Source organism: Trichogramma pretiosum, unplaced genomic scaffold, assembly GCF_000599845.2.
Source record: "Trichogramma pretiosum strain Unisexual culture from Peru unplaced genomic scaffold, Tpre_2.0 scaffold54, whole genome shotgun sequence".
Taxonomy (NCBI): Eukaryota; Metazoa; Arthropoda; class Insecta; order Hymenoptera; family Trichogrammatidae; genus Trichogramma; species Trichogramma pretiosum.
This window is the reverse complement of record NW_019641628.1, coordinates 534821-560287: the sequence shown is the minus strand read 5'-3', so window position 1 is coordinate 560287 and position 25467 is coordinate 534821. Positions and strand designations below refer to the sequence as shown.

Sequence of the window (25467 nt, the reverse complement as noted above, 5' to 3'; positions counted from 1 at the left end):
TAAAATTTTTTACGATAAAGACTCGAGCTCAGGTCTAACATCTTTGCACTCACATTCTATGAATATTTTTTTCAAATTACTTATCTTGAAACGCTATAGTTGATTCATATAATTTGATACTATTTGTACGTGGGATAATTATATTGGTGTTCAGAGAACGAGTCCTCTGTTTTGATTAAATTCATAAAAGATTCAGTTCCGAATAGTCATGAGACAATACAACTATTAAGAATTTGCCTGCTTTATGCACTCTTGTGCCCTCGAAGGCTTCACAGATGACGATCCGCATACTGAAGGAAAGAGACGAAAGAGACGTTGGTCTGTACGTCGCGAGCGAATCTCCACCGCGGTGATATGTTCGCCTGATCTTACGGGAGCTTGGCAGTGTAGAAACCTCTCGAAGAATGCGTGTAATGCGTGTGTACATGCACGTCACGCCACTACTACCACCTCGGCGTTCTCCCAACGGCTTGCAGCCAGGCGAATTTGTATGTACACGAAAATGCATGCAGAGCGTCGGCAGAATGTGCTGCGTGCGTGAGATTGTTTGGGCCACGATGCTATTCGCAGCAGCCTAAAATTGGTTGTGTTTTTTTTTTAAATTAATGAATATTAAAGGAAGATATTATAAATGTCCTTACATTGAAATAAATTTTTCAAAATATATTTTATTTCATGTTCATATCCGTTATTTTTGTACAATTTGTAGTCGTTAGTTTTGAATATATAAAACGTCGTAAAGAAGATATGGCTATATATTAGAAAAATAAGCGAACAATAATAGTTTTTCTTTGTAAAATACTGTTAATAGTTAATCAAGTTTGCACATTAACAAAAGTAGCATTTTGATTTCAATCAAGTTCGAGAAGCTTGGTACGTATATAATAAGGAAAAAATCACTAGGTTAAGCTTATTTTCCGAAAATAATCTTCCTCGATGCACCGAAGTTTTGGCCGGACTGCGTGGCTCCTTTATTGCTACCCGCCTGAAGTCCAATCATACCCTCTCCAGCTCGGAGCTGCTGATCGGTAAAGTTTCTTCTGTGTTCTTCGGATGGTTTTGGGCCTAGCCAAGGGCCGCGCCATTCCGGATGCTTGTAAGTCTGCAACGAACGAGAAGCAAACGCAGTTCATTATTTTTGTTCAATATCACGAATTCGACGTCACATCGTAAAAGCAAAATTACCGTGCGGCCAATGGCGAAGATGGTGTTGGTTACTTGGGCGATGTTTTTGCGCTCGATCAGATCAACAGCTTGGAAAAGATCGACGTCTGGCACGCCGTACTTGACGCAAGCCTTCTGGAACCTGTCGACAGAAAACGATGTTTACGTTAAGAGCGTAATTGACTGTACAAATGTAGCTGCGCACACCCACTACTGTAATTAATGCTTTTCAACGAGTACCAATGCGCAATCATACACGCTCGTAATTCGCCGCGTCCGAATCGGAGACCGAAAAGAGAAAGGGTATCTCTCAGCTAACATGCACCGGTCGTTTGATTCCGATAATATGCAAATTAGAAGCTCTGCCGAGAAGTACAGACTCGGGGGCTGTAGCGTTTGGCTAAATCTCTGGCCGACGAGAGCAACAGACCAATTAGCACGGAGCGAGGCGCGTAGTCGCTATTTCTTATCGCTCGAGCGGCGCATACACCTCTGGCGCGTGTACTAATTAAGCCTCCACGACTGTCTCTATATCTGCTATTATATATGGACTGGTGCAAACGAGGCGAGACCGGCTGCTGGTTCTTCTGCCTGGTGCTGTATGGCGTGTATAGGCACGATCCGTCGCTAGATACGCGTATACGTAATGCATGGGTACGTACAGCTTCTGTGCTCCGTGTATCGTACTTTAGAGGGGCTGCTGCGCGCGTGGGAAGAGAAGCACGAGAGCGCGAGCGGTTCGAGCCACGGCTCGGCTTTTAATGAAAAGGGGTTGCAGCCTATGGCAGCCTCTGTAAATTACAAAGACCGGAAAGACAAAGAGAGAAAGAGCGAGAGAGAGAGAGAGAAAGAGAGAGTGAACGATTTGCGACAAAAGCTCCTCGTGATTCATGATCGCCTAGTTCACGAGCTCGCTAAGCCGAGACTTTTCCATTGTTTCGAGCGTTAATCAGCGAGAGCTACTAATTAACGCGGCCGCAGCAGCGAAAGCACCGGCGACGAGCCCGAAGCACAAATGAAGCTTCGAGTGCGCGACGAGCCCAGGGGAGCAGAATTTCGCGCAAGGGCTCGAGCAGCTTCCCCAAGCGCTCTACGAAGCTATTTCGGATATGCTTGCTTAGTTAGCGAGCTTGGCCAAATTAAACGTAGTAATTAAAATTTAAAGCGACGTCGACACTATTTTCAGACGCTGCTCGACACGACTGCTCTGCGAGCTCGGCAGGGGCGGTGAATCTTTAAGGTTCGATTACACCCACGTTGCAGACCAACGATTCGGCTCTTTATTTCTTTTTTATTTTTTAACATTTTACTTGTTAAAATGTAATTTAATGGCAAGATTTAATACAGATAAAATCACCCCTTGTAAAAATGCTCAATATCATTAATAATTAACAAGTGGCAAAGTCAAAATGATTAAATAAGTTATAGCTTAAATCAAGAATGTCAGTAGAATTTTGCTTTTTTTGCCAAAAGCTACTCTGTTGGTTAATATTGGTCGAGTTAAAATGGTCCTTGTATGCCCAAGAAACTTTTTCGTAGTTCAAAAACTAATCATTTAATGTTGAGCATTTCAACCAGAGAATATTTCATTGAATTCATCATGTAATTTTCAGTTCTGTTAACAGTAATGTTGTTTAATTAAAATTAACAAAACATAATTAATTGATGATGTTTATATTCAAATGTAGAAAATGAAAAATAACTATTTAACATGTGGGGAAATGGTAATTTGCCTAAAGTTAATATTCAAGAAATAGTTATTCAATAAAAGAAAAGTAAAGAATTATTTTCCTATAAAATATTCGAAACATCTTTACGTTTTTGATTAGTATAAATCCAGTTCCAATGGCCCAAAAACTAGTCAGAAAATATTGAGCATTACGCTAGGGCAATTGTGTAATTAATACAATTGTTATTAAATTCATTTTTTTGCATTACATCAAATAAAACAAGTTGCAATTTTTTTAATTTTTTTTGTGAGAGCTCATTGAACATATGATTTTGGTCATTTAGAATTAAGCATATTTAATCAATGAGATGTTGAAATAAAGGTAAATGAAAAAATATTTAAGCACCTATTTGATTATTTTTTCAAAAATAATTCGTTGATTATGTTGGATGGAAAGACATCTACGGAGCTTGTAAACAAAAATATATAGTCGAAGTGTCGAAAGCATGTCTTTAAAATTTTTTTTTCATCAATCAAGCATTAGACCCAAAAAATGAAGACTAACAAATAGATGCAAATGAAATATAAGTTTGTATCTCTGATGCTTTTCGATATTAATAAAATATGTCTGAATGAAATCAACACAAACATTCTAAATTATTATTTTTATGAGAAAAGAAATTTCATCCCATCTATTATATGAAATTGTAATATTTTATTGCACGAAAAGTTGTAGAAGGTTTTAGAATTCAGCTGAATTTCTGTTAAATTTAAAAAGATATGCGGCAATATGAAATTAATAAAATAAACGATCAATAATTCAAAAGTGAAACCTTTTTGAGAAAGTAAAGAAAGAAGAAGCTCGTCAACAGTAAATAGAGCTTATACCCGGTATATGAAACAGTCGAGTCGAGGCTGCTCGACATCTCGTCTATCGGCGCAGTAGCAGCAGTATAGGCGCCTTCGAAATCCTCATTGCACGGCGTTAATATATCTGTATAGACATCTTGCAACTTTGCGGAATGCGCCTGCGGCCGCTCGCTCGGCTTCATGTTCTCCCGATCCGCAGCGCGTCTGCCGCATATGAGCACCAAACAACGTCGCTTGGCGGTGCACGCGAACTTGACGCGTTCTCTCTCTCTCTCTATCGTTGGCTTGCCTGCTTGTGGCGCGTTTGTGTACGGCCGCGTGCCCGACGCGTGTAGCTCGTGTGCATTCTCGCGTGCATTCATACACACACACACGCGACTGCGCTACATGCCCTATGCGAACTGGCAGCGGTGTGCACGCGAGCTTAGCAAGTTTTAGCTACGACGCTGACGGCTCGCAGTGCTGGAGGTTGAAATATTAATTTCACTAAAGAAGAGCGTATATTATCGTTGTCAATCGACCGTCAAAGGGTAAAATAATCATCGAGCTTACGGAGCGTAGTGCCTAAAGCCATCCGTTCGGAAGCGATTTTATTTTCCTCAAAGCGTGTGAAATGGCAGTGGTCGAGCAGGCAGGCCCGATGCCTCCCGTCGCAGCCGAATGCCGATACGCACTGTCGCGCATACGCAAGTGCAGCATGGCTCGGGAATCGCGCCGGTGCATAGGCCACGCTCGCGACTCGGCGAAACTTCCTTGCGAATCATGAAACTCGCGTAGAAAGGGAGTAGTGCGGAGTGGCCGCGCTGCGCATCGTTTGTCTCCCCACCCGCCGGCCTTTGCGCGGCCAGCTGCGCGCGTAATGATACAAATTGCGCGCGAAGCCATCACGGTCGCGACTCGCTGCAGCCACCGCGACGGTATTTCGGTTTTTATATAAAATAACTCGTAATATATAGCAGTCTGCTCAACGCTGGCGATCCTCTCGCGCTCGAGTACTTGATATACGTACATGGCTCGCGGCTGAGGTCGGTGTGCTCCGCGCAGAAAATCCACGGCCACGAAAAAGAGGCCTGCGTGGCCTCGGTCGGCGACGAGCGACGATCAGCGACGAGCCTCATCGCTAAGAGTCGTCGCGGATGAGCATAATCGCGGAAAAAGTGAGCGCGACGCTTGGAAAATCGCTCGGAAAATTGTTTATACGCAGTCAGGAAATAGAAGGTGCCAGGAGGTAAGCGCGCCACGTTGTTTATAACAAACGCAGCTCGCTGCACTTACATGCCGCCGCCGCCACCGCCGCCGCCGCTCCGTGTTACATATACGCGCAGACGTGCATGCACATTATATGCTGCACCTACACACACATGGACGTGCGTGCGCGGCGCTTACGTACGTACGAAAACAAATACACGTACATACATTCACAGACACGATCGCGGCCGACGTCGTCGCGCGCCTGCAGTCTGCACACACGATATGTGCATCGTTACATGCCTTCTCGCTACGTCGAGTTCGGTGCGTATGATATAGCATTTTTACCCGCTGCGCGGGGCACATGCCGAGAGTTTCGCCGCCGCCACCGCTACGCTGGAATTTTAATCGCGCGCTACTGCAAAACTCGTTACATTGCCGAGCAACGAGCTCGGGCTCTCAATATACCTATACATGCGCGTGTCTGTCCTCCGACTCGCTCTGCGTGGTGCACGCGATATGCGCGGCTCTGCGCAAGCCGTTTATCGCTCGACTCGAGCTTGCGATGTATACGAGCGAGATCGACCTCGAGCAGAGAGCACAGAAATCGAGCTTAACGATCGTTTCCGACGTTACCATGGATGATTGCGTTTTCGATTTCGACCGGACCGGTGTATACCTCCTGGGAGGCGAATGTTGCATCAGGCTCGTAGCAACGAGTTAAAAGCTTTTTTAATATTTTCTATACATGAATAGTACAACGTATGCTGTGTGAATTAAGTTTTCTAATTTATGTATCATTAATTAGTAAGATATGAATATTTCTACCAATTTCTGTGGAAAATTACATTCGTAACTTTAGGGCGGCTTTTCTTAGCAAACGTAGGCTTTTCTATAATGGATGATTAGAACCGGAAAGCTGACAGTGGATTTAAATAAGGTTTTAATTTTATTTATAGAAGCTAGATTATTTTTTTGAGAGTATAAAAAGTATCAAATCTTGAAAAAAACTATACCCAAATCAAAACCTATACTTGCAACTGAAAATTAACTAAAAATAATGTTCTAGACTAAAAGTATGGCGAGGAATCAAAGTGAGCAGCGACGAAGCGAGCTCATGCGCTCAAAGTCTCGCGCAGCTGAGAACGTTTTTCAGGCACTTTGATCAGGTGCCCAAGTGACACCAAGAGCATATCGCGCGATCCCCGTCCACGTTATATCCAACGCACGATACGCAATGGTCTGGAGGCACATATTATATGATTCGTAGCGTGGGCTCGAATTTTGCGCGTGTATCGCAGGAGGACGCGCGTGTGGCTACTATACCGACGACATACCGGCACGTATGAACGGCGCGCTGACTCGTGTGGCGCGCGCGGCGACGACGACGAACGACAGCGAGCGCCAGAGCCGAGAACGAAACACCGTCGATTGCGTAATGTCGAGCATCGAGTAGGATTTTAGGAGTACGGCGGAGCTACTCGACGAGCGCGCGCGACACACACACAACTTGTACGTGGCCTTAAACTCAAAGTTAAGCGCGGCCGACGATCGTTTCCTCATTTTTAATTACAATTATATAAATTTAATTAAATTTAACGAACTTACTGATTCAGATTGTCCATCATTTTGTAATCTCCACCTGTGGTGTTGATCTTGTGAATTAGACCGGGTTGAAGGTTATTCATGAGCATGCACAAAATGACTCCATCTCTGAGAGCATCTTCGTAACTGACACCTGCAAAACATTCTCAAGTCAATCGATGCTCATTGGCAAACATTGTTTATCGCTATAACTTTTTATAGTTGACAACTCATTTAAATCTGCAAATGTAGTCAAATGCATGAAACGGATTTGATAAATAAATTTCAATTTTAATTAAACAATTGGAAAATGTCGACGTTTAAAAAGGCCAATTTTAGTTGGGTCGACGAAAGTTGCCCCTCGCTACGAGTTGTTTTTTCCCCTCCGCAGCCAGTACGGCATATATAAGTGAAACAAGCTCTCTACTCCAACTCGCAGTGCCCCATCCATCCTTTTTCACCATCGCAGCGAAGCTCCACCCCGGCGCACGGGCTACCAGCTTTTGTAGCGTTATTGAAAAAGCTGTAGGGGTAGCTTTTATATACACGTATATAGCAGGTATGCGAGAGAGCGGAGTAGCGTGGGTGAGAAAGAAAACGATGATGAACGCCCCTCACCCTTCCTCTCGTCCGCCAGCTCGTACAGCTCGCACACGTACATCCTATACAAATACAAGAGAGCCGACTCGCTCACAGAGACGCGCGGGGGGTCGTGCGATATAACGTACCAGCATCCGCGTCATGGCATCCCGCTCGGCCAAGAGGCTAGCCAAGGGGGCAGTGCATTTTTTTCGTCTCGCGCGCGCACAATTTTTTTTGTCCGTCGCTGCGCCCCGGCGCGTCTCCGCTGCTCCGGCCGATGCGACGACGGCCCCTTACATGCGCGGCCGGCCGGCCAGTCCTACGGGTGCGCGGCCGTCGCCTTATTGTCCGCGCGCCTGGCCTTTCCTTACGTGGCCAACTGAGCAAGACGGACGCGCGTCTCGACGTGCCAGGATTTTAGCACGGCGCAGGAGGGCTGCTCCGTGTACGCGCCTGGGGTGCACACACGAGTGCGTGTCTGTGTCTGTGTGTCTGTGTGTGTGACCCCCGCACCGACCCCTCCGTCGGCAGGATGACTCCACTGATGGGGGGTCGTTTCTTTGCCTTCCATGCTACGCACGCATATAGCAGCAGCAGAGCCAGCAGCGGCAGTGGCGCTTCTTTTTTTCTTCAGCGCGCGCATCGACTGCTGCGGGGGCGGAGCGCCCAGAGCCACGATGACGGCCCCGCGCGTAATACCAGCGTCATGTACTGCCGCCAGCCAAGTTTGAATTTTTCGATATTTGTATGTGTGCACTGCTGCTGCTGCTGTTGTGCGCACGAGGGGTGAGGCCTCGAACGAGTATTGATATGTGGCATTGGCTCAGCTCGCATGTACACGCTATATAAGCCCATCTTTCTTTCTCTCGCGTTACTCCGCACGAGTGTATCGGAGCCATTCGATTGGCCGATCTCTTTTTCCCCACCATATACGCAACCCTTTGGTAATAAAATGCATTTAGTCAAATGTAGATAATTTACAACCACATCGTGAGTCAGTGTTACGGATAGTGAAACGATTTAGTACTTGTATAAACAACTTTCAATCATAATTAATAATACAATAAAAAGCACTCCGTTAAGTCTCTCGTAAGTCTCCAAACGTAAAGTTTTGTTTACTCGTTTAGAGGCAAGTACGAAGTAGAGCTAATAAGTAGCTGCTCACATATCTCATTGACTTTAACAAGTATATTTTCGAGCTTATACACTTTAGTTCAAATGTATTTTTTGAGACTCTGCCAATTTGCAAACGCGCACGACTTTCATTGCTACCGAGACATGCTTGACATTTGAAAGATAAACAACAAATATATTACAGATATTCGAGCAAATTTATCATCGAGGAAATCCTATACGGTGGAATTAAATTTCATTGATTGATATTACGTTTCAAAGGGTTGAATGGCTCATTTGACTGAATGGCGAGATGCTCGCTCGCGACGTCATTGTCTCGACGACGATTTCTGTCGATTGTCAGGAAAATATTCGTTGTACAAGAGCAAGTACAAAGAGGGGGTAGGAAGTAAGGCTCGTTTCGCATCAGGCTGTATAAAAGCAGTAAGAGCTGCTGGTGTGTGCGTTCAACCCCCGCGTTTATATATGTAGACTCGACGCACCCCTATATGTATACTACATCTATATGTACACACGTGCGCTCGTGTGCAAGGGCTGTTGTAAACTAACTCTCGAGCACTGGCACCCTGATCCTGGCAAGGACGCAGCGTCACATGGTTTTGGCGTAGTTCCATTTGCTGCCAGACCGCCGCAGCCGTTGCTCTGCGCACATCTAACGCTTCTCTCTCTCTCTCTCTCTCTCTCTCTTTCTATTCGTACGATGTGTGTATATATGTGTGGTGTGTGTGTACGTAGTCGGCGCAGGCGGTGGTGTGAGCCATTTAGCCAGCACTCGGGTGCTGTTCGCCTGATAAAAAACTGGTCGTGCGCCTGGATTCTCGATTGATGAGCCATCGACAGCCGATTGAAGCTCCACCCTGTTTCCGAACGTCTTATAGTTGTTTTAGGTAATGCGTGCTGCAAGCACGAAAGCCGAGCTATATCTCAGGCTGCGATTGTCGGCCTCCGCCGAGACTATAAGCGCCGCATATAGGTATACGATTGCATGTTTGATGAGCAGGGAACAGGTTCACAGAAGTTCCCAAGGTGACGGAACCAATCACGGAGTAATTTCAGCTAACTATCGAACGTTTAGGAGACTAGAACAGGCGGCCTGGTATGCTGCGTGTAGTACATATCTAGCTGCAGTGTCCCAAGTGCGCACGCAAATTATCCATACGGGATGCGAACGTATCGGCGCGATGGCAGTTCGGAGTTCGGAGTTCAAAGAGAGACCCGTAGGTATGCGTAGTACACCTCGTGTATCGGGTGCAGCGCAGCGAACGAGTCGAGCTCACGTGCGAGTGCCGCGCAGAGACAGAAAGAGAGAGAGAGAGATGCTTCGCCGATACCTGCGCGCCTACACATTCGTATTCGACGAAACCAAAACAAACAAAGCGCAGCATCCCGGTCCATCGAAAATCCCAAGTTAAGTTATCCCTAGGGACTCCCCCAGTCTCCTCATTTATCAGGAGTCCATAGTCCAATCGAAGCTCGCATTATGCATAAGCGCGATTCCACGCGCGCTCGTCGTGCGCACTCAAAACTCGTCGACGTATACGCGCGTACAGCGTGTGCTGCTCGAGCTCGAGTGTAACGTGTGTATTGCGAGCGCGAGATCGCCGTGCGTGCGCCGTGCTGTACATCGACGAAGCCCTTATAATAATAATTGGGGATATGTAGTGGTAGCCGCGATCGGCGCGGCCCCGTCCTCGTCGCGTTTTAGAAAAATTCCCATTGTGATCTGGAAAAGTGTTTGGCTCGACGATCAGGCGAATAGAAGTCGCCGTCGCCGCGCAGCGCTCTGCGCTCCATACGCGAGTCTTCTGTATAGTCTGTACTTTGTATTATATGCGCGTCGAGCTGCGCACGACGTTGGGCGCGGTTGCCGCCCGAGAGAGGTGGGGAATCGTATACACGCGAAATATAATAATATCGAAAAGCCGGAGCTCGGAGAGGCGAGAACGAGTCGACACGCTGCTGCGCCTCATGCGCGCCTCATGCCCGCATCGAGTTGTACTTTTCAACGAGCTATCCAGAAAGCATGTGCGTGAACATTGCCAAACCTGCGCGCCAGCGCCCGCCTGTCTATGTATATACGATGTTGGCTCCATTGTGTACGCGTTCGGCGCCTATACTTGTGTTGAGCGAAATTCCGATTGGCCCTGCAGGCGTGTGTATGCGTGTGTGTGTGTGTGTGTGCGGCGACGGACTTACGCGCGACAGCGGGATGCAATCCTGGTAGTTTAGGGCCTCCGTGAGATGTCGTAAACGTTAAGAGGTGACAGTAAATCGATGTCCAAAGTGTCTTTCTCGTCATTCCTACGCTCTCGAGCGAAGGAAATAATTCGAAACGCCGCCACGAGCGTCGGAAGCTCGCGGCAAGGCCAAGACCGATGGAAAAGTCGTATTTCAGACGCGATCGACCCACTCCAGGCACGATGTGGACCTGTGCGACGCGTCGATAAGAAAAATCCGCGCCTGTGTGCGTACGAGTATATCCGCAGAGCTGTATCGGAAATACACGGAATCGAACTCTCGTACGCGTATGTGTATGTTATCGGTTATTCTTTACATTCGTCGAACCCAATCAGTCATACATGCTCGCCGGATATTTTTCAGACGCCAGCAACGCCTATATTTTTCGCCCACGTGTACACATAAATAAATATACGTATACAAATTCTCACAATGTACACACACGCGCGTACCATACGTATGTATCACTCGTGCAGACCCATGGCAAAGAAGAAGAGGAGAAACTACGTGAACTCGTCGAGCATACAGGTAGAAACGTGGGTATACACAAGCGCTGGATGCTAGGTGCGAGGGGTGGAAATGGAAAAATATACAAATCGATATGTCAAGGATGCATGGCGTGCATGATACCCTGCTCCGGTGACAAGTTGGCGCAGCGATGAATTTAAAGCACATGTGTAAAAAATAGCTTGAAAAAATTCCACTTGCAGCCTCTATGGTTTATTTACATTTTAATTTCAAGTCCACCGATACAAGGGATACCTTGCAAACAATTTTTCGATGGCTGCAGCAAGGGTGATTTTCATTCGGATAATTATAATTCTACTACGACAAAGAATAGAGCAAAATCCTGAAATCTTAAAAATTGTCCATTTAAAAAATTTACCCATATGATAAAATTTGTAATTTCTATCCACTGACACGAGGGTAAATGTACACAGGGCAACGTCAACGAGTCGGAGGGCGTTGTACGCTTGCGTCAGATGTCGGATGCGAGAAGCGCAGAGAATATCGATTAAACGTCAACGTCGTGTCATAAAGACGTCAAAGCCAAGATTTTCACCAGGACAACATCCTGCGCGTGAATTTACGAGCGCTCCACGAAGAGGGAGATGGAGAGAGAAGCAGAGAGAGACAGACAGCGCGAGAGAGCGCAACAGGTCCCTCGAGAACCGCACCCGCCTACATTATCAGACAAGTCCCGCCTACCCTGGCCACGACTAGTTGTACGTATAGAAAACAAGCTTCTACCAATATATATCATTACAACATTTTCTATGATGAATTCGTAATTTTTATTTATTTTTAAAATTAAAAAAATCTTTTGTTGAGGAATTATTCGTAGATTCATTTTATCAGTATTGATAAGTATTGTCCCGAATCCTCTTTTAATGAAAATATGAGGTTAAATCGAATTAATCTACAGTCTACTTGCTTAATATTTTTTTAAATAAACTTAAATTTTTCTCTTGTAAATCGCGTTAATAAAAGGATGGTATGAGCGATCAAAAAGATAATTGTCACTTAAAATTCAACGATATTCAATGTGTAGACGATTATCCATAGGAAAAAGGAGAATAATTCCTGATTTTTATATCAACTCAAATGCACATTCGAAAAAGGTAGAAACAGTCGCTAGTTTGTATGGGCTAGCAAGTGTACGTGCGCTGGCAAATTGCGCGCTGAAACTCGCATGCGCAAGCATATAACTCCAGCTCCACCTGTTGCCGGGTAAACTCGTAAATCTACCCCGAGGCTGTAATCCTGGTAGGCTTGTCTCGAGATGACGTCATTGACGAACTTTTGACAGGCCCTGACTGGCCGATTGAAGCGTCTCTATCGACGGATGCCTCGTCGCAGCTCGATATTAGTAAACAGCGCGATTCTTTCGCGGCCGCCGTCGATGCGGTCAAGCCCATAGCTAAGATCGCCGCGACATCGTCCGATATGGCCGCGTACGCGTCGGCTCGTTGCGTTAGAAGAAAAATATCAATTCGTTCCCGTCGACTCGATGGGTGGAAAACATCGACACACACACTGCAGTGGGCGAGTGTGGGTGGCGAGGTGCGCGCGCCAGCTCTCACACACGTCGGGCGGCAAAGTCATAAATTCATGTACTGTACGAGCTTTGCTTTCCTAATACCAAAGAGTTGCCGTGACGACGCCTGATGAGCCGCTAGCGCAGTCGCTCGAGCTTTCGATGTGTGTATCGCGGAAAATGGCGGAGTTTTGCACCTCTTTGAGTACTGCGAGAGGATGAAAAATGTGTCGTGCGCGTAAACGACAGTCTTTCCACAGCCAAGCTGATATCATGTACTTTGTTGCACGGGTTCGATTGAAAAGAAAGTTAAAACAATTTGAGTCAAATACAACTATTTGAGAAATCATATTTTTCTGTTACAAAAATTTAAACGTTGCTTAGATTTAATTTCTCATAGTACATGTTTCTTAGGTTTTTTGAACCACTGATGAGGATGCGCTGTTTGCTGGCCACAAGAAACATCTGCACTATTATTTTAACGTAAACAAAAATATGAATGACGTTCCCTTTAGTACTTAATTTAAAGGCATACAGAGCTGACAGATATTTGAATTTATTCACCCAGAAGCTCATAGCAGACGAAGGAATATTTCAACGAGTTGGCAGACATTTCTTTGACATTAGTTTTAACTATTTGTATATAGCCTTTTCATATAATTTTTAATTTATGAGCAGATAATAAATAATGCACTGGGCATCAGTGTTTTTACCTAATTTGATTTTTGCATCAATCGAAAATGTTATTAAACAATGAAGAAGTCTATAACACATAATAAAATCAAGTTTTAATTTAAAAGTTAAATAAACAAAGGGTAATGATCTTTGATAATTAATCTATTCGCGGTTATTACACTCGATGTTTTATTGGTACGGGCTAAATTTAAATGTTTCCGACACGAGTTAAAATAAACCTAACATTCTAAAAATACAAAAATTATTCATTTTCATTGCATCGTTCATTTAACAACAAATAATGTTAGAAACACTAAAAAAGCACGAGATAAAATGTCACTCGGAGAAAATGTTCGTCTGTAAAATCAACTAGATGCGGCACGGTATACATCGAGTTTTCACGCAGTTCAAGGTCTGGGTCTTCTCCTCTCTTTCTCTGCCTCTTGCGGGTCGTGTTGGTATGCGTGCACACGTACAGCTGCATAGCCACCACTACTACATCACGAGACACCCTCCATAAATCCCTCAACTGTCTGCTGGTTCCCTGGTGCGCCAGGGATAGTTGTGCCGTCGTGACAAACAGATGACTGACGTGTGAGCTTTTTCGTCATCATTACCACACCTGTACAGTACAGATACACACCCATCCACCGAAATCGCTCACCTTTGCACTCATTTGTCATACGGCTTTGGAATTCCTATACATGGACGTAGGATAGCGTGTGTGTGTGTGCGCGCTACTCGTCGGGGCGTCGTGCTTGCGAATAGGTCAAATTGGAGCTTGCAGCTGTATGCAGCCCTGGTCGTATAGCGTCTCTACATCGTTGTATGATGAACGAGTGACGGCTAATCGATACCGACTTGCCCAGCGCATTTCTTCGCCGGAGCGACGGCTGCTCGGGTGCGCAGCGTTGCACGATACAGTCTTCGTTCAGACGATGACTCTCGTCGCAAGCTCTCGATTTCACGATCGATACGCGCACGACCATCGGTCCGGTCTTGAAAAATATTTACCGCGCCGTAGCGCTGATCATGTATTAGCTATTAATAGCCTCGTGTGTATCTTTGGAACTCTAACGCTCGTGCTTTCAAAAGCGGACTACGCGCACGCATCTCCGCGTACGAAACTTCTACTTGGCGAGGCTAAATTTAAAAGCTTGAGCTCGGGCACACGTGTTCCGGGCTTTTAACATTCGCGAGCAAGCGATCGCGCGTGCGACACATATGATACGAGGAGCGGAAAATCATTAAAATTCACACGAGCGAGCCGAGCTCAGCCGTGGCAGTCTAGTCGCGTAGTCCTCGAACTACTTGGTCATTCGGTAGGAACCAAAAGTTCGTGCTTGGCAAGCCGTGCAAGCTTCCAGGATCAGGCTTCTATGCGACGGCGACTAGCTTTCCCGACGCAACGATTTTCACTTTTTCTCCTCCTCTACTTCCCGCCCTTGCGTTCACGTATACATGTTGCCGTGTACACATGCGTACAGGTATGGCTGCGAAAGCCGTCGCGAAAACGCAATTTTAGCGCTTTCGTAATTTTCAAGTGAAAACTTTTCGGGGCATCGCGTGCGAGTCTCGCGTTAGTAGGCTGAGAGTTTAAAACGGGCCAGTAACATCAAAAGCCCGATTTATCCGGCTTGCAGTCGATGTAGCTGGTCGCCCGATTGACTAGAAAGAGAAAGAGAGAAAGAGAGAGAGAGAGCGAGAGTGAGAGTGAGAGAGAAAGCGAGCGAGTAGAAGCTTACAAGCTCTAGCCGCAAGTGCAGCGCGCGCCTAGACGAGGGGTATCCAAGACGACGCCTAGTTGCGGGAACAGGCTTTCAGGAGAATATAGAGACGATGTTTTGCCAGCTATAGTAATGTCTGCCTACACACCCTCACCACTTGCCCTCCTTCCCTGCTACTCACACCCACTCACTACACACCCCTAAACCTCCTCTCCCTCTCTGTCTCTCTTTCTCTTTTGCCGTTTCTCGCTTCTACTTGTTTTAGCCATTTTCTCACTAACACGCTTTAATCTCACTTTTTATTTCAGTTCATTTTTTTGTATAACGGAATAATCTTTTTTTTTAATAATAAAATTTAAAGTTGCAATACCATTACATCGTCATTTCAAGATATAAAACAAACTAGCGCGTACTTGTTAAGTTCTTACATTAATTTAATAATGATGATTTCTCATTCAGGTGATTTAGACAGAGGAAATAATACAAAAACCATATTCATCAAAAATACATAAATAAATAAGGAATTAAATAAATTCACTGATAGTTCGAACAACATTGACTAATAAAAATTACGCAATAATAATTTATGAATAAATAAGGACATTTAGTCTATTCATCAACGCACCTTCGAGCGCACGCTCATCGCTCGGCACGGAAAGCGTCGAAGCTGCCCCGACAGGTGCGCCCTCGATCGAGAAAGACCAGGCGCTTACTCAGTCGCGAGAGCTTTTCCGGGCACTCTCGGCGCGCAACTTTCACTCCCTACCCCGTTCTTCGCACCGAGAGCGCACACGACAGCGCGAGGGTCTCTCTGTATATGCATGTACGTGTACGCACATACGCAAAGCTATGGTACGTATGCACGGCACGCGATGGCAGGGTGTTGCGAATAGGTCGTACGGCACGCGGAGAGAGCCATCTCCACCGGCTTCCCTTCGTCATCAGGCTGGCAGTGTCGCGGTGGAGGCTCGTTTTCCCGAGCTTTCAACCTAGATCACCGACCATTTGTTCGTTTGCATTTTTCGCTGTCAGTAGCGCGCCAAAACGTTGCCAAGAAATAGCGCTATGTAAAATTATACTCGAGAACGGTGCCCTTGCTGCTTGAGCACAAAGTTTGACTGTCAAGACTACTTTCACGCTTGCTTCAAGGAAGTACGACTCACGATTTTAATGCGGAGTGTAAGGGTTCAAAAAATTATTACTTGCTACTTTTTTATTCAGATTCAAACACAAATTGTATTGTGTATTGTAAATTTAAAAAAAAAGAGTAGCGACTTAAAATCTCAAAACTAACTTTAGCGAAAATGACTTTCCTTGCTTCAAACAAGTCGATACGTGTTTTTCTCTGTAGAGAAAAATAACAGAAAAAGTGAGCTTATGAAAGTTCACAAAAATAACTTGAGCTTTCGAAACAAGAGAGAAGGTCTCGAATAAGCAACAGGTCAGAAACAATAGCTTGTATAAAACTTGACTTTTACACGATTTTTTAGCAAGGAACCTTGAAACTTTTGGAATACCGGGGATTACAAACGGTGTACGCAATACAAATGGGATAGCTTTCAGTGTAGTGCTTTCAAAATGACGGCGATTGCGTCGATGCTCGGCGTATTTCCCGCATCAGGGTTGCATGTACGTCGCAGGGGGTGCAAAAATACGCTTCCCTTTGAGCGCGCCAGCTATTCTTAGCCATATATATACCGAAATCCCCGCCAGTCGAGCCTTGGGGTCTGATATTGACGGCAATCGCCAGCACACTAAGCGTTTGTAGATATATACATGTGAGCAGCTGACTGTGACGTAATGAAGCGCGCCTTTTGCCAGGGTAGTAAGAGTCACAGGAGTCACTCTATCCACCCCGTCTCGCTGGGGTCTTTGTTATTTAATTATTTGCAAGGAGTCAAATTGAAATAATATATACGACGAATGAAATTCAATGTTTCTGTCGAATTTTTGATCCGATAGTACACCTCGTATGTATAAGAGGGATCATTTTTACGTCAGTAATGACGGCATATATGGGATACGAGAATGGAGTAAGCCATTGCTACAGTTCTGACTGAGAGGGGTTGAAAGTATTACTTACGCAAAACGACGAGCGACGTCTCAAATCCCGTTATTCGACGTCGACGGAGAAAATTTAACCTTTTCGACGTCACGCGTTCTGACGTCAGTATCAGGGTGCAATGATCGACTTGGAGGGTATTTAAATGTGGGCGTCACGCAGCCTCGTGTGCGAATCGATATGTCTATATCCATTGTACACACATGCGTAAATGCGTGGCCGTATTCATGTAGACCCCCTGCACTCGACTCTTACACAGGCATGCGGGCACACTGTTATGTTCTTATTCCGTCTCACTCCCACCAGTTCCATTAATAGATCGCGAAGCAGTAGACGCGAGGGTGAGCAAGCGTCTGCTACGTTTTGTACAGAGTGTTGAAAAACGCTTGCGGATCTTCGTTACCTACGTCGATCAGGAATCCATGATGATGACGTGATAACTCAGCGAGCTTTTCAAGTTTTTGTTCAGCTTAATTACAATCATTTTTAATGATTTATGACAATTTCAAATAAATTTTCACGAATTCAGGCTGGATTAAATTATATGACATTTTTTTCGGCCATCCGTGCAGTGAAATAAGTCGCGGCAGATGGTAGTTTCGGCTTGCATATGCGCCTATAATACACAAACGCACGTAATACCGTGTCAGAGTACGAGGTGTCGGTAAGGTCTTACGTTAAGGGAGGGTGACAAAAGTCTAGACTTGCAACCCTAAAGTGACTCCAACGATCAGGATCGCAGAAAGACGAGTAGCTGTTTTTCTACCCTTCGAGCATGTGTGCAGAGCTGGTTGGGGGTCGCGGTAACAATCGATATGTTTGCATGTGTACACGAGTATACTTGTACATGTATTAACAAAGCGCCACGAAGGGGAGAAAATATGTCGCAGCGAGGCGCACTTATGCCGGTGCAGCTGTTCTCAACTTACCAGGTGGGAACCTGTGTCCAATGACTGATTCTATCCATTGCTGAGCCTCTGCTTCCTGTTCCGGTTCGCGTTTACCAGCTACCTAGAGCATGAAAAGAAATTATTAATATAACCGCAAGAATTCAGTAAAAATATATTCTTCCACATAATAACGTGGTTGTTTACTGAACAAATAATTTACTCAAAGTAGTGATAAACGGTGCGTTAATTGATTTTTAAATACTATGTATTCTTAACATGCAGCAATAATATTTCAGTAATGATGCATTCGAATATTTCAAGCATTTGTAATATTATTAAATTTTAACGCAAGTTAATGAATTTCGGGACAAGGATGTTCATATTGAAGATTTTGCCTACTACACTGTCAGGGATATGGTGTAGTGAACGTTGAGTGTTTGCGACCACATTCAGCCAGTGAATATTATGGTTATGTAAAAAAGAAGAAGAGTATCAGTGTCAACAGCGATCTTGATCAAAGTAGAACTTTCAAGAATCTTGTTATTTCCATAAATTTTCTTTTTCAAATCTCTTTAACAATCGAGTAAAAACAATTTTGAAAAGATATTTTTTTTAAAAAGAAAATGTTTGTGCTTTAAAGAGCAAGTAATAAAGATAAGATATATTTTTATCGCATCTTTAACTTTAACATTAATGCAGATACGATATTATAACCAAATAAATTTTTTATAATAAATAAATAAGCCAGTTTTCGAATGAACAGCAAAAAATATACGTATAGAAATCAACAAAAAAGTGCACGAGACCCGGTTAACGTTTGAACCTATAAGTTGTATATTATTTTCAGTACTCAAACGGTAGTCGTACTTCTTAAATGACACTCTCAATATGCTTTCACTCGATATTCGGAAGATGAAAGTGCCTATAGAGATTATACATGTCTACTCTCCATAGTGTGTTTATTTTTGAATTCTCTAAATAAGTTTCCGTAGAAACTTTCAAAAATTGCCTTAGCCGATGGTATTTCACATCGTCTTGGCGGGGTATTGGTAAAAGTTTTCAACTAGCAATAATCGCACCTCGGTAAAACCTCATTGGTTACGATATCGCCACTGCGCAAAGCTAACTACAACACGACTCTGTGCCTGTTAAGTAGAATTTCGGGGATATGTCATTTGTGGGCATGAAAAATTTGAGTTGACTCCCTCTAGCGGAGATTGGGCGAACGAAATGATCCGCGCGATCAGCAACGGCGCGCGCTGTATTTAAAATTACTCCAGAGACGAAAATCTCAACTTGCATGATTAACAGTACATTGTTGCACTTGTTCCGAGGAACTTTCAACAACTAAAATGAATCAGTCTTTGTAAATGACTGACAACATCGAGTAAACTTCTAAACTTGATGGAGGTCGAAAAATAACAAAATAGCCTGATCCATATTGACACGTTATAGCTCGACCTTCTGCAAAAGACCGCGAACGCGCATGGCCAGTGTGTATCATTAGGATGGCGATAAACTTGGAAGCTGATTGACGAAATCTAAAATAGTCGATGGCATCATCGGAAATTTGAACGCGCGGGCTAGAATCCAGAAATTACGATTTTCTCGAAGCGTATCGGCATATTCATTTGGCAACTGTCCATCGTTATTTTTTCTCACCTTCTCATTTTTTTGTTATTTATTTCTCTGTGTTTTAGATGTATAAACGAAAAATGCCCTCCGCTCTTGTTTATTTCTTTATACCGCACGTGCACATGTTTTCTTTGGATACTATGACGCTATAATCGCCGTCGAGTTAATAAAATCGTAAGATACAAATGTCTATTTTCAAATATTTTTTGGCGGAACGATTTCCGGGCAGTTTATTCACGTGTGTGCGCTCGTTTATTTTTTATTTATTTTTATAAATCATAAACATTGATTCGAGGCCTATTTTTTTATGTAAAGTTAATGTAACTTTGAAATTGATTAGCTGTATGGTGAAAATTAATGAAGTCTGACAAAATGATTGATGGCTTTATTCCCAAAATATGTTTCAAAAGCGAAAGAAAAAAGATGTCAAATTCGTTACACTTTTCAAAAAATGCTAGATATAATCATTGAGTTGCTTCTAAAGGGTACTGATTACACACATATAATATATTTAAATGACCTCCAGGCCCTAGAACTAGCTTAACAAACGAAAGTATACATTTTAAATGGCTTATAAGAGATACGCAAACTTACGGGGGTGTTTGGAAACGTAAGCATAAATCAGGCAAAGTGCCAAGGCGAATCGGTTTGTTGAAGATCACTAGACGGGTAGCCCGAGTGGGGATAACGCCATATAGCATCGCGACGCATCGTGTATTTGTCTTAGTCTCAAACTTTACTTGCGAGCAGATAATTCGTGCCTCAGTTCGTCATTTCGAGTGATAGAATCGAATAGCTCTAATCTTCGTTGATAGTTAACTTTGCAACAAACAAATCAGCAACAAAATGCCGGTAAGCTATTGTTGTTCAATTTTTCATGTTTCACCATTTGTTTAAATTTTGATAGTACAGTTTGAAAACCACATATTTTTTTTAAAAGTGTTATATTCAGATCTAATTCGTTGCAGTGATACTTAATAAAACTTTAAAAACTGTGCAATTTTGTATAGCTATAAGTATGATTCGATTTTCATGTGAAAATTGATACAAAAAACGTTATAGATCAGTTGAAACAACGACATTGTAAAAAAGTTTTAAACAAAATAGATAGTGTTATACTAAATGGTTGACTTTCTATATTGACATTTAAAATAAACAGATTTATAAAAATTTAAAGAAACAGTAAGGATTTTACTTATTTATTATAGGGTTTCATTATTTCTGTAAATAATTAAAAGTTGTAAAGTTTAAATTCACATTTGCTATTAAACTAATCAAAAAAGTGAAAAATACGTTGTTTAGCCAAAAACTGCTGTGGCCAAAAGCCCTCGTTAAGCGTAAATTTAAATTTATATTGAATTTTACATTCGATAAATGCATACAACATTTCAAAAATAAACTAGTCACGTAATTCTTTATATTGAACATATTTCTATAAACTCATTTTTTTTTAAATCATTTCAATGTTTCATTAGTCGATTTGTCATCATCGTTCAATAATTAGTTATCTATAATTCAGCATATTTTTCGCTAACGTTGAAATAATAAGCACTTCATATTCGATGTTTGAAAATATTTTTAGAATAACTTTGCATTGATTTCTGTAACATTTATCGAGAAATTTTGAAGACCCACTTTTCTTCGACGTTTATTCAATAGCATGTTCAATATTGCAAAATTTTAGTTTTGTCAGCTATAGATAGAAATTTATTACCAACAGAAATATACAAAATTTGGATTTTAGTTTATCAATTAAAACTATTGTTTGAAATTGTATTTTAGGTCCGATTTTAAAATGAAATCTAGTAATGGAAATAAACGTATAGACTTTATTATGATTAAAATAAATGGAATATTTATAAATTTTTAACTAGAGGAAATGAATTGAACCATCCGATTAAAAATAGATTGAAGTGTTAGACCATTTTTTCGATTCACCGAACTGTATATTTTGCTTTTAGAAAGTGTATTTTTATTGATATACCAGAGCTCTTGATTATGGGTTATTTTCGGAATAGGCATTTTCTTTGATTCAGATTTTCTTGATCATTTATTTTATAATAATAGTACGTGAAACGAATATTGGTTGAAATGCGGTTTATATTGAATTAATGTTGACTACTATTTTTGACTTTCAATTATTGTTACAGCCCCGTAACAAGGAACAAGAACAAGAAGTTCTCGAGTGGATCGAAAGTGTTTTGGGAGAAAAATTACCACCTGGAAATTATGAAGATATTTTGAAAGATGGGGTTGTCCTCTGCAATCTTATTAACAAAATTGTCCCAGGTTCAGTTAAAAAAATCCAGACCAAGGGTACTAACTTCCAACTTATGGAAAATGTTCAAAGGTATGAAAGATCTGCTAAGAAATTTTAGATGAATCCATGAGATTTATTTATTGTTCATTTGTTTTCCAGATTTCAAGCTGCTATAAAGAAATACGGCGTACCAGAAGAAGAAATTTTCCAGACTGCCGATCTTTTCGAAAGAAGAAATATTCCTCAAGTCACATTATGTTTGTACTCTTTGGGAAGGATTGTAAGTAGACATTATTAATAATTTTTTAAGAAAGATTAAAAATAAACTATTGTATACAAAATTACGAATTTTTTTCAGACACAAAAACATCCAGAGTACACCGGACCTAGACTAGGACCCAAAATGGCTGATGAAAATAAAAGAACTTTCACCGAAGACCAACTTCGAGCAAGCGAAGGTCAGCTCAATCTTCAAATGGGATTTAATAAGGGTGCCAGTCAATCGGGGCACGGTGGTTTTGGAAATACAAGGCACATGTAAAACATACCTCATAAGCCATTGTTTATATTTAAACAATTTTCAAAATTATATTTTTAAACTCATCTGTTCACTAAAAAATTCTAAGTTAATTGTAATGTAATTTACTTTTGAATGTATAGAATATATAATTTTATTTTTCTGATAATTTGTTCTCATGAATCTACTTTTACATATCTATTCATTGTAAACTAACTTGATAGACTTGAAACTATTGCAACATCGCACTTAGAAACGCAAATGTCTATTGCATATTTTTAGAAATGAATTTTTTTCAAAAAAGATTTTAGTTTATGTAAAAAAAATTTTATTTAAAAATTTGAATAAAATTCATGTCATGGAAAATGACCATGAAACAAGGAAGTGATTTGAGGAAATAGTTATTAACCAGCCTTATGGTCAATGTGTCTAACGTCAAGATTAAATTGTGAAATGACTCTCTTATTGTGCTGAGAAATTTGGGTTATTGCCAAAAAGTGAATATAGGATTGTCGTATGCACTGTTTAGATGTTTAATGGGCCATAGGTAACTTGGATAAGTGTAAAATGAATATACTAATGAAATTAACATTGTTGATATGACGTCAGCAATAAATTTTATTACTCAAATAAACTCGATAATTAAAATTACTCGACTTTCATTTATAGTATACTTCTTTTTGTTTTTTCATTTTTTTTTCTGGTTTAACATAAAAAATTATAATTCCATTTTTTCGCTTAATCATTGATTGAAATAAATTAAATTGGCATAAAATACAATAAATTAAAAAAGAAGTGTAAGTAGAGAAAAAATGGTGACACATTACAGAGTGCAATTAGAGTTCAATTATACTGAGATATGTATTAAACAATCAAGGAATGATTTGTAAAATACATGTTGAATTTTTCTATTTACCAGTTTATTATTATTATTATTATTATTATTATTATTTATTAATTTAATTTCTATTAGATTGTTTTTGTAAATATTCATGTATTTTTAAAGTTTGCCTGAATTTTGTGTTCTGGATAATAATAGCGTTTTTGTTTATTGTGAGGTTCTTCATCCATAGTTATTTTCTATTCATTGCGCATCTTAGTTTTTAAAACTTCAATTCTATTTTAATCTTTACAAATTTAGAATCTGCGTCAGAAGTATCCATAGTATTTTTGAATTTTGATTCGAGTATTTTTCTAATTTTGCAAATCTGACATTGAAAACGAGCTTTGCTTAGAAACATACATAGTATACGGTTGGTCAAGTTGGTCGCAACAGAATTTTTACGACGACACAGATTTGAAAAAGAGTAACTCTAATTGAACAATTTTGGAGAATAATTTTTTTTATTAACTAACCAACCCCATCACAAACATATTTTCAACTTCAATTTAATCAAACCTGAAATACACCTTAAACGTTTTGGTACACTTGAACAAGTGTTGATTAAATACTAATGCGAATATTAGAGGTTTAATATTTTTTAAGTGAATTTACAATTTTTACACCATAAAGTAAGTTTCTGAATAGGCTTTGAAAACTAATAGAATTTCTTTTGATCAAAATTTGATTTCGAAAATTAATTCTCATAAAATCTGAAATAACTGAGAGGGTATAAATATGTCAATATAAATGCTGTCGACACCCAAAAACTGCTGAACCGACTGTGATTCACGGGCATTCTATAGAGATGATGTCAAGGTTGCTTTTTATTTTCAAACGATACGAGAATATCACGATACTCATACTTTTATTCAACTGTTATGTTTTCTGAATGTGTAACAAATTTATTTAGATGTTGTAATCGGAAAATGACGTTGAATTCATGGGCATTTAAAAATAAAATTGTAAAATAATTTTTTTCAAAAATGAAGTATCAAAAGTTACAAATAATGAAACTTATTGAATAATGAACAAAATTGATTTACGGAAAAATAAAATTTATCCTAAAATCGAAATGTTTATTACTGCATATTTCTCATCACATCAAATTAATTGACATAATAATTATCGGCTTTAGACAAAAAATAAAGTCTTTAAATAATTTTATTAAACTGGATAATTTCTTTCGAGAACTGAGACTTGAGTGAAAATTTTATCATACTATTCAATTTGTTGTTGTTCAATAAATATTTAGTATTTCACTATAACTACACTAATGTTGAAAACTTAATCGATCGGCTCAAAGAAATAGATTTCGATTCAAACAAGACAAAATTGGTTTGCAATCCATAGTAAAAAAACAAACACATCCGTTACAGTATTCCCATAAAAACAATCTTGATTCGATCATTGTGTAGATTCAGACACTTTTTGCGTTTTAATACAACACTTTACGTTAGAAGCAACGGATAGGCCACTTTTGTAATATCACTGTTATTCACTATTGCTTTTCAATTGTATAATACTTACTTGCCACAGAGGACGTCCCGGCATGATGAAGCGTTTTTAAAATGAATACTTTTCGCAAAAATAATAGTAAACAAGGTTAATTGTTTCACGAGCGTAATGGTACACACGCGCACGCACAAAAAAGCTCTATTGCCCCTTTCCGCTAAGAGTCGAGCACAAAAAGTGATTCGAGTCGCGGCGCGTGGCCGCGTATATATCCGTGACAGGTGTGTGTGCGTGTTGGTGTGAATTTGTGTGGGGATGATTCTATATAAAGACCCGCATCTGCATGTTGCTCTTGCGCACGAAAAAATTCTTATACATGGTGCGCATGGCATCGATAAATATTTTTTATTTGAAAATGCTCAAAGTCGTGACGGGATTGAAAGTAGGACTCTTGCACAACGTAGAGAAAGAAATTTTCATCTTAAAACTGTGTGAGAACTTTATTCATTTGCGATCCGCAGAAAAATAATATAATGGTAGAGACTTCATTGACTAGAAACCTTTTTGGAGCTTTTAATTAGTATTCTATATAACTATAGAGTCTCATTCTATACGACTAGAATGAGCTTGCGATTGCTCAAGCTTTACCTTAAGCATTTCATTTTCTATCGCGCATTAGCTGAATGTTGTTAAATGAGTAAGCGTGCTATTTTTGCTGTAAGTTTAAAAAATATTTATGGAACTTCGTCTTAGAATTGCCAGTAAATAGCCTTCAAACTATGTTGTTTCTTCAAAAATGAGACCATTTTACGTATGAGTAACTCCTGGTGAATTTTAAAATTTGACATACCGATATATTGCTCAGTAAATATTAATGGCAGGCTTTGGAAATATATTAG

General features: G+C 41.0%; 2 protein-coding genes and 1 non-coding gene across 3 annotated transcripts; 1 reads left to right on the top strand and 2 right to left on the bottom strand.

Moving 5' to 3' along the window:
* Positions 1–663: 663 nt before the first annotated feature.
* Positions 664–24791, bottom strand: LOC106651342 (muscle-specific protein 20-like). Its single transcript, XM_014369785.2, has 5 exons — positions 24644–24791; positions 17861–17942; positions 6500–6629; positions 1186–1306; positions 664–1102 (listed from the first exon to the last, which is right to left on the bottom strand). The coding sequence occupies exons 1-5, from the start codon at positions 24665–24667 to the stop codon at positions 911–913; spliced, it is 549 nt and encodes a 182-aa protein (XP_014225271.1). The 5' UTR covers positions 24668–24791; the 3' UTR covers positions 664–910.
* Positions 18805–18945, bottom strand: LOC111693693. The gene has a single exon (XR_002763463.1). It is a non-coding gene; the product is annotated as a U4 spliceosomal RNA (small nuclear RNA).
* Positions 20155–22881, top strand: LOC106651343 (myophilin). The gene is made up of 4 exons (XM_014369786.2): positions 20155–20308; positions 21607–21806; positions 21876–21996; positions 22075–22881. Exons 1-4 carry the CDS (start codon positions 20303–20305, stop codon positions 22255–22257), a joined length of 510 nt encoding a protein of 169 aa, XP_014225272.1. The 5' UTR covers positions 20155–20302; the 3' UTR covers positions 22258–22881.
* Positions 24792–25467: the final 676 nt, after the last annotated feature.